Consider the following 17,188-nt stretch of genomic DNA (forward strand, 5'->3'; position numbering starts at 1 on the left):
AAAATAAACTGTTATGACATCAAAGGAGTGTTTTGCTGAAACTGTGGTTCAGTTTTACAATAAGTTTAGAGCTTATTATTTAGGGTTATGAATAGAATTATACTTTTCTCAAAGTACCATAGGCAGGCTCTGGTACAACATACTGACTTTTGTATTAATATAAATAAAATCGACTAAAAATTATATAAAAAAATATTTATACGAAAAATCACATCCTTAATTTCTAAATAAGAAGTAAAAGCACTAATTGCAGTCAAATGCCAGTAAATTTGAAAAGTTGTTTATTATTATAATCAAGAGAAATTGCAGATCTCAAAACCTATGTCTCTAAATTGCTACAAATTTGATCACTAAAACCAGAAGTAATTTAATTTAATAATACAGATTTTTTTTAAATATGAAAATATGATCAATGGAGGGCTTTGAAAATTCAGACTTGCTTCTAAATATTAACAAGGCTTTAATTGCAGATAAATAAGGTGAAAATTAAAATTATGAGTAATAGTGAAAGTAAAATAAATAAAATATGTTGCTGCAATAATTTATTTGGAATGCCAAATATACATGTCCTTTATTTCTAAAAAAATTACTAACTAGTCCATAATTTTTAATGTTTGTATAGCTTCAATCACTTTTTGCAGTTCTCCTTCAGCCAAGGTTATCTGGAAGATTAAAAGACAAGAAATAGTTTTATTTTCAACTTTATCATTAACTTTTAAAAGTGAACAAATGAGACAATTCTTTTACACAACTCCCACAGACTACATTCAGTTTCTAATTTTAAATTTGTTTAAGGAAGATGAGAACATAGTTTTTCATTCTAATTTATTTCTTACTTTTTCAGCATGAGATTTCCTTACAGAAGCTGGAACTTTATTTTCATAATCAGGAACTTGAGTTGCTTGCTTCAATTTAGATATCTGAGAATTTAATTTTTCTTGCTTTTGTTCTAAGCGAGAAATTTCTTTATTTATGTCTATATGACCCTATAAAAACAATCACCACAGATATTTTAGTGAAAAATTACGAAAAAAATAATATATATACAAAAATCAGGCATTCATTCCTAAAACTAAAAATTGCAATATGTAATAACTAAGAGAATTTTGATATACTGCCAGAAGCAGTAAATGAACATATCAAGAAAGCATATATGATATAATACATTGAAGAGAAAGAAATCTGCAGATTAAATAATAACAAATATCTAATGTTAATGAAAAGCCAGAAGTTTCCCAGCAACCAATTAATTTCAGTCATATTTTGATTGAAATCACTTACTGGGAAACTTCTAGCCTTTAAATTCAAAAGTCTAACTATGTTATGGGAAACACATTAGACAAAACTAATGTGTATTGAAACTCATCTTTAAGTTTCAGTTCTGATGTGCTAAAGCATACTTTTATTAATTACAGTATCTCACTGACAAACTCACTGAGACACACCCAATAGCACATGTTGTTCAACTCTTTTGTGCCAATTTAAGAAGAAACATAACTTTAATTTCCGGTATGTCTATAGCACAGTACAGACCTTGCACTGGCAGACTGTCACAATTTCTAGGTATTGAACGGTGGCAACAAGAAACACATCTTTGTCAATGAAATAATGAATAAATTGAAACACTCCTATGTTTCTGAACCACCTTAGTTCTACAAGAACAAGATCCAAAATCTACCTGAATATTGGTAGAAAAGTCAATCATGAAAAAGTGTTCAATTTTTGAAATTATCAATATTTGATTTCATATAAAATAAATATTAAGAACATGTTTCCAAAATAGCAAAAATTATTGAGCAACCTAATAGTTACAATAGTCCTTTTAAATACACATTGTTGAATATTTAACTAAATCACTTAAAACAAATACAGGCAGGCCTCCTACAATGCAGAACCTTTACCACCTTTACAACAAGTTTTTACTCTAACAGGGTTGGTAAAATGCGAAGATTTTTTTACTTTGTTTACTTTTATAATGTAGGAAATGTATGGCAGCACCCCTAGTTTCCAGTTGGGTAAACCTTTGAGATATAGCATGCCAGCGGAAAAAGCAGAAACTTACCCCTAGACAGAAATTCTAGGAATTTCCACAGATGCACGTTCATTCTTGTGATTGAGAACAGCATGACAGCTGTGGCTTGCTTGCTTCTCCGGTATTGTAATCTTATGTAGTCATTATGAGCACAAATTAAGTAATTCCCTACAAGAGTACAACCCAACCAAGACTTTAATTAAAGTGGGCCGAGTGCTCAGAAATGTGCCATTTTCATTGTCACATACACTATACCTCATGACACTCTAATCTGAGAACACACACAATGCTAGAACCTCCTTTTCACCCTGTCCCTCAAGGTTATCCATGTGCACCAAACTGCCTGCGGTTTTTATTTTCTTACAGTTAGTAAATATGAGATGTAGACCACATGACTTCTTTGTACAGAATATTAAATTATACACACTTTTCCTGCATTTTAATTAAACTTTTTTGCTCGAATTTAATTAGAAATATATTTTCCATTCAATTAATTCACTTCTCACTCCCTGGCTATGCAAAAATAGAGAAAAACTCAAAATATCTTCATTACAAATTGAAAGATCTAGAAAAACATGAAATACCAAATACAGTTAAAATAATTTTTAAAAAATTCACAATTAAAATTACAGTTTCTACGCAAAAACAAGCATTTCGGCCAGCAGGCAAGAATGCAGATTTTTCGATGCACAAAACTAAAAGTTCTCTTTTGCTCCCTCTCGGCAAAAGGACATTGACGGTGTAGAAAGACTTAATTCACTATTCTGTTAAGTTTCAAATGTAAAGAAATTTGGCTGCTATGGTAAAAAAAATAGGCTTAGATGCACATAAACAACTTTCAAATTGTTGATAATTCTACAACTATTGCATGCAGATTAACTAAACTAAAGGCATAAAAACCTTAACCAGAAGATAAGAACATAATTCAATCATTTTTAAAGCAGAAAATGCACAAGTTACCAACATATAAGAATAAAAAAACTGAGCTCAAGAACTCATTCCGATAAAGCATTTTAGCTAATTCAATTTTGAGTGAAAAGCAATTTCTGCAGTAAAATTGATATCGCTTGAGTAACTGTTCCCCGACACCCTCGTGTTTATGCATTTTAGTTCAAAACTATTTGTAAAAATTAAACATTGGAAATTGTAATTATGAAATAGAATTCAATGTAATTGAAATAAACATTAGAAAATTACAAAATATAAGAAAAATATTGCAATCTTTGTAAAAACAAATCAAAAAATAAAAAATTTTAAAATTTAAAAAAAATATAATAAGAAAAAGGGAATGAAAAGATATAAAGGTCAGAAAAAGCATTAATTAACTTACGTTCTTTCTAGTGGGGAGTGTGCAAAATGTTTTCTTCGCGTCTGACTTAGAAGGGTTGCGTTTCAGAAATTATTTTCCGACAGCGGGGGCTTTGAATTAAAACAGTCGGTAAGACTTGTGTGAAGTAATTTACGGCAGTGGGAGGGACTAGGAATTCTTGAGGGACGTATGTTGTGGAGCTCTTACTTGAGTGAAACTGTGTGTTAAAATGTTTTTGAAAATACTAGTGAATGGAAATTAATTAATTTCTGGCTAATTGTCGTGACATAACAATTAAGAAATTAAGAAAAGGAAAAAAGGAATTTTCACTGTCAAATAGCTATTTGACAGACTAAAGATTATGAAATAAGCCCATTTTTTAGTAACAGCATAAGTCTGAAGACAATTAGCTTTTTACATTATATACAGCTTAGTAATTACACTATGTACAAATCCTTCAACTGATAGTCATCCAACTTATACCGCCTTCTCAGGTTTAGGAATAAATTATCATATTCCTATCAGTTAAATGATTTAGAGTGAGTATTAAACGCCTGCTCTTTTAAGGCAATGGTTAATAAATTGATTGGGTATTAGATTATTTTTGAGAATTTTAAAGCCCCTGCTGCCGAAAAAGAATTTCTGAAACACAACCCTTCTGATTCAGACGCGAAGAGAACACTTTGCACACTCCCCACTAGAAAGAACGTAATTAATGCTTTTTCTGGTCTTTATATCTTCATGTACATTCCCTTTTCTTATTATATATTTTTTTTAAAATTTTTTTTTAATTTTATTTTTTATTTTTTGATTTGTTTTTACAAAGATTGCAATATTTTTCTTATATTTTGTAATTTTCTAATGTTTATTTCAATTACATTGAATTCTATTTCATAATGACAATTTCCAATGTTTACCGTATTTGATGGCATATAAGACACACTTTTTTTCCTAAATTTGGTCTTAAAAGTTACCTGCGTCTTATACGTGAAGGACACAGGTTAACTTTCAATACTGAATGCTATTTTTAGCCCATATAAAGGTCTAGACACACATCACTTTTTCTACATCCGCCATAATTATTTTGCGCAAGCATGAAATATCTGTCACCAAAAAGCGCCAAAGCTCGAAGCTGATGTCGAAGTTCGAACAGGTTCGATGGTCACATTACGTCTATGGAGCCTTTCCTTCTTTACATAGACTTTCTTTGAATCAGCCGACACACGTGTCGGTATCGGTGCTACTCTGTATAGACATCTCGGTATCTGTGCTTAAAACTATTTGTTTAAAACAAATACCCTGGAAAATATGACTACAGGAAACAAGAGATTAAGCTATACAATTCAGTATAAACTAGGAGTGTTAAACTACGCCAAAGTGTGTGTAAACAGAGCAGCAGCAAGGCATTTCAGTCCACCACCTACCAAAAAAATGATACGTACTTGGCGATTGCAGGAAGATCAACTGAAAACTGCTAAAAAACAAAAACATAACCTTCGATACCCAGCTCCATGTTGGCCTGAACTTGAAAATGCCGTAAAAATGTGGGTGATAGATAAGAGGAAATCTGGGATAAATGTTTCAACTAAATTGATAATCAATGAGGCCAAAGGATTTGCAGAAAAACATGGGAATCAGAACTTTTCAGGGTCTGAGGGCTGGTGCTACAGGTTCACGAAAACGCAAGGCTTATCAATGCGCACAAAATCAACTATTGCACAGAAAATGCCAGCAGATTATGAAGAAAAAATACTAGCATTTCATAGGTTTGTTAAAATGCAAGCAAGAAAACTTCTTGTGAGCTCGGTCAAATAGGAAATATGGACGAAATTCCACTCATATTTGATGTACCATCCAACAAGACTGTGAGTATTAAAGGGTCTAAATGAATAACCATAAAAACAACAGGTCATGAAAAAACCAGATACACGGTTGTTTAACATGTTGTGCTGATGGCACAAAACTACTGCCGTTTTTCATATTCAAAAGAAAAACTTCCAACGGGTGTAATTGTTCATGTTCATCCGAAAGGCTGGATGGACAAAGCTGGAATGAAACTGTGGTTACAGAACGTATGGGCGAAGCGACCTGGTGGACTCTTAAGAAAACCCTCTCTTTTGGTTTTGGATCAGTTTAGTGCCCATAGAACTGAAACCATAAAGAATAAAGGGAGAGAATTAAAAACCCAGTTAGCTGTCATTCCTGGTGGACTGACTAGCCAAATGCAGCCTTTATATGTATCGGTGAATAAGCCATTTAAGGAAAAAGTATGAGAACGATGGAACATGTGGATAGGAGAGCCACATCAAACCCTCAGGTAGAATGAAGCGGCCCTCCATTTCACAAGTGTGCGAGTGGGTAAAAAGATCTTGGGAGGACGTAAAGGCTGAAGTAATTGTTAAGTCTTTTAAGAAGTGCAGAATCAGTAATGCTCTTGACGAAACAGAAGAAGACACATTATTCGAAGAAGGTGATACTAGCGATGACCGAAACAGTAGTGATGACGATATTCTCGTTTTCGATGAAAAGGATTTTTATGGTTTTGAAAGTGATTAAAGTCTAATTCATGATAGGCAACATTTTCCTTGAATCTGTGTTTTTTGTTGTTTCTGCTTTATTTTGTATTATGTTTGATTGCTTGCCATTCATTCATTTATTCATTATTGAAATTTACATATCATGTTCGAAATAGCTTGCCGTTTGTTAATTTTCCTTAATAAAAATATGTTTGGTAATTGCATTCAATGATTGTTTATTTGGTTTTTACGAAACGCGAGAACTAAAAGAAACTACATTTTAAGTTATTGTGGTGCCGCGCTATCGCGCGGACTATTGAAACTTTTTTTCCTTGTGTGTTGCCTTCTAAATAAGGGTGCGTCTTATATGCCATCAAATACAGTAATTTTTATAATTAGTTTTGAACTAAAATGCATAAACACGAGGGTATCCGGGGACAGTTACTCGAGCGATATGAATTTTACTGCAGAAATTGCTTTTCACTCAAAATTGAATTAGCTAAAATGCTTTATCAGAATGAGTTCTTTGGTTCTCTGCATTGGTTCTTTATCCCTTCTATTCACGAAAATATTTGGCCTAGCTTGAATTGCCGGTTTGGCATCGCCTTATTAAAAAAAGAGAGAGATTATAAAAAAAGAGAGAGAGAGATGCACAACTACATATTATAGCAGTTCTATATACAAAATTTCAACGTTCTGAGGGTACTTAGTTTTAAGATATGCAAGATACATCCATACATAACAGACACACAAAAAAATCTGTTCTGAATCCATTTTAAATCAGTTTTATAATTTGCTAGGGGAAAAAAGAGTCCTCTATTCTGCCCTTATGTACAGATGTCAAGGAAAATCATCGTTAAATTGCATTTGATAGCGCTCAAAATGAATATTTTCATTGAAATACGATACCCGAAATTTTTCATGATTGCTATACTTCCTTTACTTCATACATGGAAATAAAAAAGCTCACTGAACTGAGTAACAGAGTGGGTATATATATTTATATACTTTTGATGTAGCAGATTGCAACCAAAAAGGAAAGTGCATAACTACATGTTATAGCTGACCTATATACAAAATTTCAACGTTTTGAGGCTACTCATTTTGGAGTTATGCGAGATACATACATACCTACGTACTACAGTCGCCACGAAAAAAAAATCTCTGAATTAATTTTAAATCAGTCTCATAATTTGTTTGGGGAAAAAGAGTCCTTTATTCTATCCTTATATACAGATGTCACACAAAAACAGCATTAAATTTCATTCAAAAGCGGTAAAATTGGAATATTTTTGTTGAAATATGATACCCGGAATTTTCCGTGATTACAATACTTCCTTTACTTTGTACAAGGAAGTAAAAATGATGAAAATGTTATACCACAAAAAGTAGTTTTTCTTTTTTTTAGAATTGAATCCCAATTTATGTTGGTGTCTCCTATAATGTGATTTCCCACAAGAGTTTTTTTCAAGGAACGCATCTACTGTACAAGTACTTTAGTATCATCATTCTGAAAAAAGGTAAGCTTATATCCCCCCCCAAAAAGAAATTGCAGCAAAAGAAATGCATTTACAGTAAGACCTGCTGACAACCAGATGAAAGCAATTTTTTTAGGGGCGGGGGTCTAACTTGTACCTTTTTATATTGCAAAAATGTTTAAAATATCAAATACTGGCATTTGGAATGTATCGAATAAATGATGGCTTATCATAATTTAAAGTTTTAAGCATAATATGTGTTTGTGAAACATAAGAACATAAAACTAGAAATACAGTAATGCAGCATTACTGATAATATATGTGGGAGAATTTTTATGAAGGTTATTGAAAATTGCTTTTCTCAAGAAATTTTTACACAATGCTATTCTGACGGAATTATGAATTGTGACAAACAATCACTCATTCAATGTACAAAGCACATATTTTGAAATTTTAATGCTTTTTATGATAAATATCATATTTTTATCACGGACAAGTTTTCGGGAAAGTATATTAAATTAGAATGAAGTAAATAAAAAACTGCATTTTGCATGAGCACCATTTTTTCACACATATATATTCACTTCAAAGTACTCTATAATCATGCAGAATTTTTTTTTTTTTTAAAAGCAAGACTAAGGTAATATATTTTCCTTGTGAGTAGATACAGACAACTTAATATTGAAGATGAAGTTAGAGTTTTCAGTTTTTGTAAGAATTTATGACTTTATTACATTACCATGTTAATTTCATAATTCAATTTTTAAATGCCATATATTATATTTCCGAATATAAGCCATTAAAAAATTATTCAAAATTCAAAACCTGTATATAAGTAAATTGGTGTGGGGGATATTGTAATGTTCAAATAACACCTCGAGGGTGAAAATGTTACCAAACAAGTACAATTTATGGAATATTTTAAAATCAAATCACCATAAAATAAAATGCTAGATGCCAATGATGATAATTTTAACTCTGATAACCTAGCTGACACTAGCACATTTTGTCCATTCATTTGTTGTCTTGTATACGATCTGTGAGATCTGTGTTAGTCTTTTCTTTTGTGCCATTTTATTTTTTTGTTTGAAATATCAGCTGGTAGAGACATTCTTTCATTGCATATTTCAAACTACAAGAGATGGCATTTGCTAAAATTTCTAACAAGTGTGGCTGCTCAGCATTTCCCTGCAAATGAAAAACAAGTTCAATACAGTCAAAAGTCTTTAATCCGGAATGATCTATAATCCGGACCTCAAAGCTTCTGCGCATGCGTCAACACATGCGCGTAAATGCACATAATACATTTATGCATGCGCATTTAATGTATAACAGACGGTATAAGCTAAGCTAAAATATCTATTTCAGTTAATGTTGCAGATTGCGTTGTTCCTTAATCTTCTAATTGGATCCGGCTTATTATTTTTTGCAAACTGTTAGAGCAATTTTATAAAAGTAAGCTTGAACTTTCGATTATATCAAAAAGAATTTCCGATTCTGGAGATGCCAAAGGATCTACAAAGCGCAAGCATGTTTCGACGTCCATCAAACAGAAAGTGGAATTGCTGCAAAAAAAATGGATAAAGACATATCCTTTGTTTCTCTAACCATTCCGAAATCTGTTTATCAATTTCACGCTGCTCTGCCGGGGGGGGGGGGACGCCACAGCGCACAATGAATTGGAAGTTGATCTGTCAGCACTATCCTTATCTTCAGGGTAGATGTTTTTATTTTATTCAGCTTATAATTCCTTACTAAATGTAGTCTTTCATCTCGATGTACTCCGTCTTTGATATGATTTAAATATAATTCCTTGTCATTATAAATATCACGAATACACATCAAATAGTTTTCTGGTTGCAATTTTCTAATTTCGACTATGCGTAATGTATGCTTTACGCATGCGCGCATTGAAAGAAATGTTTAATAAAGTACACAAATAAATATTAAGCTTTCTTTTTTGTAAATTTTGATACCCTTTAGATCATAATTGCTCTTTATTTCATAAATTACGTTTTCATATTTTTAATTTTATAATTTCTGCATGCCATCTTACCAGATTTAATTGATGATCTATAATCTGTAAAAACCGATAATCCGGAATCGCCGAAGTCCCGACGAGTCCGAATTAAAGACTTTTGACTGTAGTACAAAAGGCAGGGCACAAATTTTTCCAACATCAGAATTTTTAATTTGGCAGCAGGAAACCAGCATTAAAAATAATTTCTAAAAAATAAACCAACCCATTTTATTTTAAATTAATTTTTTTTCATAAACTTAAAATAAATTAAGCAATTAAAAACTGTGATATCTGGGGATTTATTGCTTGCACTCTGCTAACAGGAAAAAGTACCTACATTTTACACAAGATTAGTAGATCTGTATTATAAGCAGACTCCGTAATTAAGCTTCAGAAAAAATTTCCAAAAATTCTCATTGTATACATGGAAATATATAGTATTCCTTAAATATACATACTTAAAATATCCTTCCTTAATTTCTTTTTATATTTCTTACTTATATTACTGGGGGAAGTGGAGAAAAGCTATAAAACTGAAATTGTTTGTGCAGGGTTGTTACAGATGTTTAATTGAAATTTGAAGCTCTATAATTTTTGCTGATGAGCAGCACATACACCTAGTATTCACATAGCAGCAGAAAACATATGAAATTTTTTAATTTGTTCAAACAAAATTTCTCATCGCATATTGCATAGCAGATAGAGTTAGTTCTATTTTTAATATGATGAGTTTACAGTAGACAGCATTTTGCACTTAAGAATATGCAAAAGTTCATCTACATGTGTAATATGTATTTAAAAGGCAATATTATACAGATCTACCAAGGTGCTAGAGCATTCTGTATAATTAAAAATCACTGGCTGCCTTTGTAGATTCAAGAGGCCAGGATGACCAAGCATTTCTAATGAAATGTTGAAGAGAGTTATGTGCTTTGCCGACAAAAATCGAGAAACTACAATGACCACAAACTTGGTATTCTGTAGCTAAATATTTGGAAAAATTTGTGACGGCAATTCCAACTGAACTTATACTGATTATAGACCTTATTTTTTTTTTGGGGGGGGGAGAATATATTAAAGATAATGTTTTGTCTCCCCTGGTCTGGTAACATTAGGGGAGTTACAGGACTGCATAACAAATAGTGGCCATTAAGAAATTAGCTTACTTGATTGTGGTAAAGCACTCAAGGGTTATCTGCCTAAGGGGAGGGATATCTTCATGGAGGACTTTCTATGATAAATGGCTCATATACATGTCACACATGAGCAAAACCATGAAAAAGACCTTTGCAGCCAGCCTATTCATTGGGATTTCAACTACCAGTGTTCAATGACTTTACTGCTTGGCTGCTGATGGGCACCATCAGGAAGAGAAATATTACAATGAATGTGAGAACTGTAGTCCTATTTGGATGCATTCCATAGAACAAAGAAACAATTGAATATGGAAAAGGTAATTAGAGGCCAAAACTATATAAACAAAATATGTAAAGAGCATTAAAAATAGTCAACTTTCACCATTTAATGTGAATAATAAATCAATGAAAAGAGCACACCTGTATTGTGCTGAGTGCAATTCTTTAGTTTTACTGTTTAACCTTTCATGCTCACCAAATTCATGGAGATAAGTATTTTATCAAATATTTATAATGCTATAATTTTGTTATTTGAAAAACTTTATGAAATATGCCATTTTCAAACATGATGAAACATTTGTAATAAACCTATATTATAAGATCCATTCTTCAGTGAAAAAATATTAGCCATCACTAATTTTATTTTTATTTCAATACTTATAACCAGCATATTTTTTATCTAACTGTTCAATTTTTTAAACACATATTTCATAAACTATATTTCCATTTATCACTATAAACAAAGTTGAGCAATCAAAGTTGCACATATAATATTATATACATATATAACACAAAATATTTAAAATCATATTATTATATCAATATTCAACTAACTTTTAACAGCAAATGTGCTTCACAGTTTTCTGATATTGTTGTAATAGCACAGCCTTTGGGAATTCCTTCAAGATCAGACAGCATTACAGTAGCTGAGGATGTTAAGGTGAGAATACTTTGCTGCAGGCTTGCAAGTGAAGATTTTGTGCTATCATCATCACATCTCAAAAATACTGAAGAAAAGCAGTAAAATCATTTTGTTTCATGAATACCATAAAGGAGTATAGAATTTAATAAAAATAAAAATTAAACAATGATTGAGACAAATGCTCAATGACTGCAATTAAAAATTTTTTTATTGAATAATTATAAAATTTGTTTAATATTTAAAAACATAGGAGTTTTAAACAACAGCTGCAGAAGCTCCGAATTAAAGAACAAAATTACACTGAAAAAATAATTTGGAAAGTTTTACATATTGAAATAAGTATAGTTTTTAATAACTGCAAAAAATTATGCAAATTAGTCATTGAGAAATTAAACTACTTTACACAGCTGTAAAATTATGCATTGAATTCAAGTTGAATACTTGTAAAATACAGATTGATATAAAAAAGTTACAAGTAATGAAATTTAGCATATTTTTGCCTACCAATTAATAAGCCAAAGAGTTAAAAGAAGTATATTTTTTTCTTTCTGTGTATTTTTTTTTAAATGAATGTTAGCAATGATAAAATAAGATTACTTATTTCAGAAGACTTCAGAAGACATCTTTATTTTCACAATCCTGAGTTGCAGACATGTACTTCCAATTAAAAAATGTTTTAATGACCCAAATGCTTAGAGTATGTTAAATTAAAAAAAATCAGTTTTTAAACATTACAAAATCTAACTTTTTATGTGGTCTTTCAGTCCATATTGTCATGTTTAATAAAAATTTATACTAATTCTAAAAAATAAAATTCAAAAAGTTTCAACTCCCATATGACAAAGAGTGGCCAAGATACTTAATTTCAAAGTTTGAGATTTTTTTGAATTTTTCATTGGCTGGAAATTAATTTTATTCCTCTTCTTGAGGAGTCAGTTAAAAAATAAAGTTACAATAAATCGAAAATTTAAATTTACGTCCTTCAGTTAGTTATAGTAAATCACCAAATCTAAGAAAATCAAATATAACGAAATTTATGGACATCTTTTACAGAAGTATTTTGCATTTTTTATGTTTTTCAGAATTATACTAAGCTTTAAAATCATCCACACTTAGGCTACTAGGATAGCAAAAAACATCTTTATATTGCTGCCTCTTACCTTCACCCTCACCTTCCTTTGCATTCTAATGATTGGATGTGTCAGGACGGGCATTGTCATGGAGAAGAATGACGTTTCCAGACAACATCTCAGGTCTTTTCTTGCAAATGGACTTTCGTACAGTACCATTCAACAATGTAGAGTAATACAGAACATTAATTGTGCTCCCTTTGCCCAGAAAATCCACATGGATAACATCTTTCATGTCCCAGAAGACACTTCCCATGATCTTTCCAGCGGACGGCTACGTTTTGCATGCCACCACTCCATGCTGCTTCTTTTGGTTTCTGGGGTTGAATTGTGCAACTATGTTTCATCACACATGATGATGGATTGCAGCAATTCATCGCCTTCGGCTTGCAACCGATGCAGAAGCTGTTCACATACTGTCATGCGTTACCACTTCTGATCAAATGTCAGCTGGCGGGGAACTCACCTTGCTTTTGCGGAAACGTAAGTGGTCGTGAATGATTATCTCAACACTCCCGACACTGATATTCACCTCGGCAGCAATATCCTGCACTGTTACTTGCTGGTTCTCAAGAATCACTTGCTCAACACGTGCGATATTCACTGGTGTGTGACTGCAATCGGGCGAATGTGTTCATGTGTTTCATTTGTCACTAGCTCCCGTCCTTCGCGAAACTGTTCACATTTTTCGTATACTCTTGTCCGTAACACTGTTCACCATACTGTGTTTGCAATCTTCTGAAAATCTCAACTGGTTTAACTTTCTCCTTCACAAGAAATTTGATTACACACCACTGCTCCACAGCCACAGACAAACTGCTTGCTGCCATGTTAGCTGCAACAGCTGCTCATGCACGAAATATGTCATGCCAGGCACTAGTTACTCCAGAAGGAATACATTACGTCATCTGCAAGTTCATCATGATTTGGCTATTCATCGACTATTTACATACGAAAATCCCGGTCAACCTTGAACGACCCTTATACAATCCATTTTTCTAAACCACCAGATTATAGCAAACCATTTGTTAAAGCAGGGTGTAACTGTATTTTTAATTTATGTAAATATGTTATGAGCAGTGGCATGTTACAATTTCTACTGAAGTAGACTATGCAGAACTTCAGAAAAGAAAATTTACAATCCTGAGATGACCATGCATGGACAGAGGCAAAGGTTGTCTTAGAAAGGTGAAATTCAGTACTGGCAGTTATGTTTTTAGAAATATTGATCACTTTCTAAAAAGGTCACCTTGACATCTTAGGTCATCATCATCACAGGGTTTATTGTATTTTAAATATGTAAACCAAAAATATTAATTTGGAGACTAATGGGTACAATACTTGTTAATTTGCATTGACAAATTTATGAAAAATCGGATAAAGAGGGGAACTGAAAGTGACCATATCATAATAAATAATTTTTTTCCCCTGATGGATGCCATAAAAAGTAAATGATTAGTTAACATTTTATAACAAGGCCAGCCAATCTGCAATGATCTCTTGTATGAGAACTAACTTTTCATTCTGCCTTCTTCTCCATAATTTGAACTTGGAATCACTAGATCAATATATTTTACTTGAATTCTTTCATGCACCACAAGTATGCTTTCATGAAAATAAAGTAAAATATAGCGCTAGAAATTTAATTAATTTCTTGAAAGAATTCATGAGAAATTAAAATTTTGGATGATCTACCACAAGTAGTTGACACCATGTCGACAGAAAAGTATGTGGACAGGTTCAAAAAAAAAAAAAAAAAAAAAAAAAAAAAGAAGGGGGGGGTAATCCTTTCTCTCATAGAACCAATTCAACTCAACCTTTTCCCACTTACATGAAAATCTGATTACACTCACACGGTTTCAAAAGAGGTAAAATGATGATTCTCTTAATGCTTTTAATGTTGGTTAAAAATATACTTGAAAATATTAATGCATAAAATGTTAAGGGACTAAGCTAGTTACCCCCAATCCACTGCCTGCATGCTACTGGTAATGAGTTGGCAAAGGCCAATGTTTGAAACATGCCACTATATTCTAAAACAGAAATTTTATAACTGTGTGTTAATAAGATCTTTCTGAAAAAATTTCTGTTAATCAAAACTTTCCATAATAGACTACATACAATAAATATCAAGAATTTTTTCCCTAAACTAATATTTAATTTTTAGTTACATGCAAATTTATTACACATTTTGATCTTCACTTGTGTATGACACCAGAAATTTTCAGAAATCATGATCTTAAAACTTAAAAAATTATCGCAGACAATTTTCATTGCATGGTACGCAAATTTTTCACCTTTATAAATATAATTATAGGGGTCGGGGAACCTCATAAAAATTTTACTTTTGTAATATAAAAATCGATTTTTTAAATTGATAATGCAAAACAACATGGACATCTACTTTATTTACATTATTTTTGTAATTGGAAGTGCATGGCTACAACCATGCAAAAATAAAGGCAACATAAATATTTTTTTAAGTACTTTTTGTAGTAATAAACTGTAAATATATCACGTGTAAAAATAGAGGCCACATAAGCCCTTTTCTAGACATATGAGGACATGAGACCTGAGAAATAAAATAAATCCCACTGCTGTAGATGCACTGCTGTGTGGTTCTAAATGCAAAAAATATTGCTACTGATTGTGAAGAAAGTGACAAAGTAGCTGAGAAGAAATGACGTGAAGTAACTTAAACTGAAATAAATGTTTTATAAACCAAACAAATAAATATTGAGTTTTTTTTTTTTTTTTTCTTAAATTCTGATTCCCTTAATGTTCATTGTTTCATAAACAAGTACTTCACACTTTTAATTTCACTTCATAATTTTTATATGCCATCTTGCTATATTACTCATTGTTTGCTTTATCAATTCTGGTTACAGTACATTGCTTTTTTAATTGTGAAAACTTCAAAAGTAAATTTTCCAGTTTTTAATTCCTTTAAATCCTTGTATTTTCTCTCAATTTTCCTTTTGTTTTGAGTAACTACTTCATTCTTCCATTCTTTAAATAAATGTGAAGGTAAGCTAAGTTGAGAACTAATTTTCAAGATAAAATTATCAATATCTGAAGAAATACTTTTTATGAAATGTAATTTACTAATGAATTTAATAGGTCTAAACTTCATTCCTTTTTTCATAAGCATTCTAATTGATCTTGAATACTGTCCAGATTTCCTGTTATAATATGCTTGTCTTCATCGTCAACAAATGGCAGAAATTTTTCTTCATTACTTAATCATGGTATTGCAAAATCTTCATCATTATGGTTAGAAATAAAATTACTTAGTTTTTTGTTGCACTTGAAGCAAACCGAAATTTTTGTTGTGCTTGTTTCAAAATCCTATGAAATTGAAGATCATCATAATTTTTATGTAGAAAGTTAATGATACAGATTTTTTTTTTTTTTTTTTTTTTGGGAAGAAGCACAGTTAAATTTGAATTTTTATGAGAGCAAGTACCAAATTTTTAATGAGATTATTCCCTTTGAATTTATCTTTGACAAAATTTTGAATGATTAAAAAGATGTCTATGAGGTATGGAATGAAGGTAAAAAATATTTTTCTTGAAGTGTTGCTCATCAAATAAATCTTGAAATTTTGACTGTAGAATTAAGTTTAAAATTTTTTGTTGTTTCCTCTGGTACCTCTGTTTTTTTTTTTTTTACTAAAAATAAATAGAATTCTCTTTATTTAGAATAAAATAAAATTCTCTTATTTAAGGTACAAGATTCTAATCAGAATTTACTTTGTTTTTTCCTTGCTTTGGGGAAAGGGCAGAATTTTCAGGTGAACTATTATAATTAAAATAGATTGAAATGTTTCATCGGCTAGTTCTGGATACAGGAAAGCAAGGACTTTTGTAAGTGTGGCATAGGACGAATTTCAAAAAAAAAACTGAACACTTCAAATATGTCAACATTTTACAACTTTAATAAAGAGGAACGATGAGAATACAGAATTTATAAACTATTTGATAATATATTATCAAGTTTAAAAACATTTTAACTAGATACTTTACTTACAGTCTAATTTTTCATTTTTTGGTAGGTTGTAATCAGCTCTCAAAGACCTGACTTTATGAACAATATCTAAAGCAAAAGATACTGATTTCTCCAAATCACAGTTTTTCCATGGATACTATATAGAATAACAAATAAATAAAAATATACACAATACAGTATCATATAATACGAAAATTTAAAAATAAAATTTATAAATATGGTATAATTCATTACTTTGTACAAAATAGGAATAATAATCACTTTACAAAATTCTAATAATTTTATATTAAAAAGTGAAATTTGATTGCGAATTAGTGCATGCACGTGTTTACACATACACAGGAAAGGGGAAAGTATTTTCACAAAACTGACCTCTTCTGGAACTGGATAATGTGATACAGTGATACTTTCTACAGTATCCCCTCTCCGTCTCGGTAATCTCTGGAATAATTCTTCAGTGACAAATGGCATAAAAGGGCTCAAAAGACGAAGGCCTGTATCTAGACATGTATACAACATTTCTTTTGATACCTCAATTGCAGTTTTATCCTCACTTTGAAACACAGGTTTCAGTGATTCCTATATAAATATGGAAATTTTCCAGAATTATCATATAATTAATAACAGAAAGCTCTTT

General features: G+C 31.3%; 1 protein-coding gene across 1 annotated transcript in view; it reads right to left on the bottom strand.

The window, feature by feature from the left end:
- Positions 1 to 525: 525 nt before the first annotated feature.
- The window catches only part of ValRS (Valyl-tRNA synthetase), a 147,353-nt gene continuing 130,690 nt past the window's right edge, over positions 526 to 17,188 (bottom strand). Inside the window, exons 22-26 of the mRNA XM_085825741.1 lie at positions 16,924 to 17,130; positions 16,573 to 16,687; positions 11,326 to 11,498; positions 837 to 986; positions 526 to 662 (exon numbers count right to left, since the gene is read on the bottom strand). Of these exons, the coding sequence (XP_085681867.1) occupies positions 594 to 662; positions 837 to 986; positions 11,326 to 11,498; positions 16,573 to 16,687; positions 16,924 to 17,130 (714 nt within the window). The 3' untranslated portion in view covers positions 526 to 593. The remainder of the gene's footprint in view (positions 663 to 836; positions 987 to 11,325; positions 11,499 to 16,572; positions 16,688 to 16,923; positions 17,131 to 17,188) is intronic.

The sequence above is a fragment of the Stegodyphus dumicola genome, chromosome 10 (assembly GCF_044657685.1).
Source record: "Stegodyphus dumicola isolate Sdum_Otavi_A_Nest chromosome 10, ASM4465768v1".
Taxonomy (NCBI): Eukaryota; Metazoa; Arthropoda; class Arachnida; order Araneae; family Eresidae; genus Stegodyphus; species Stegodyphus dumicola.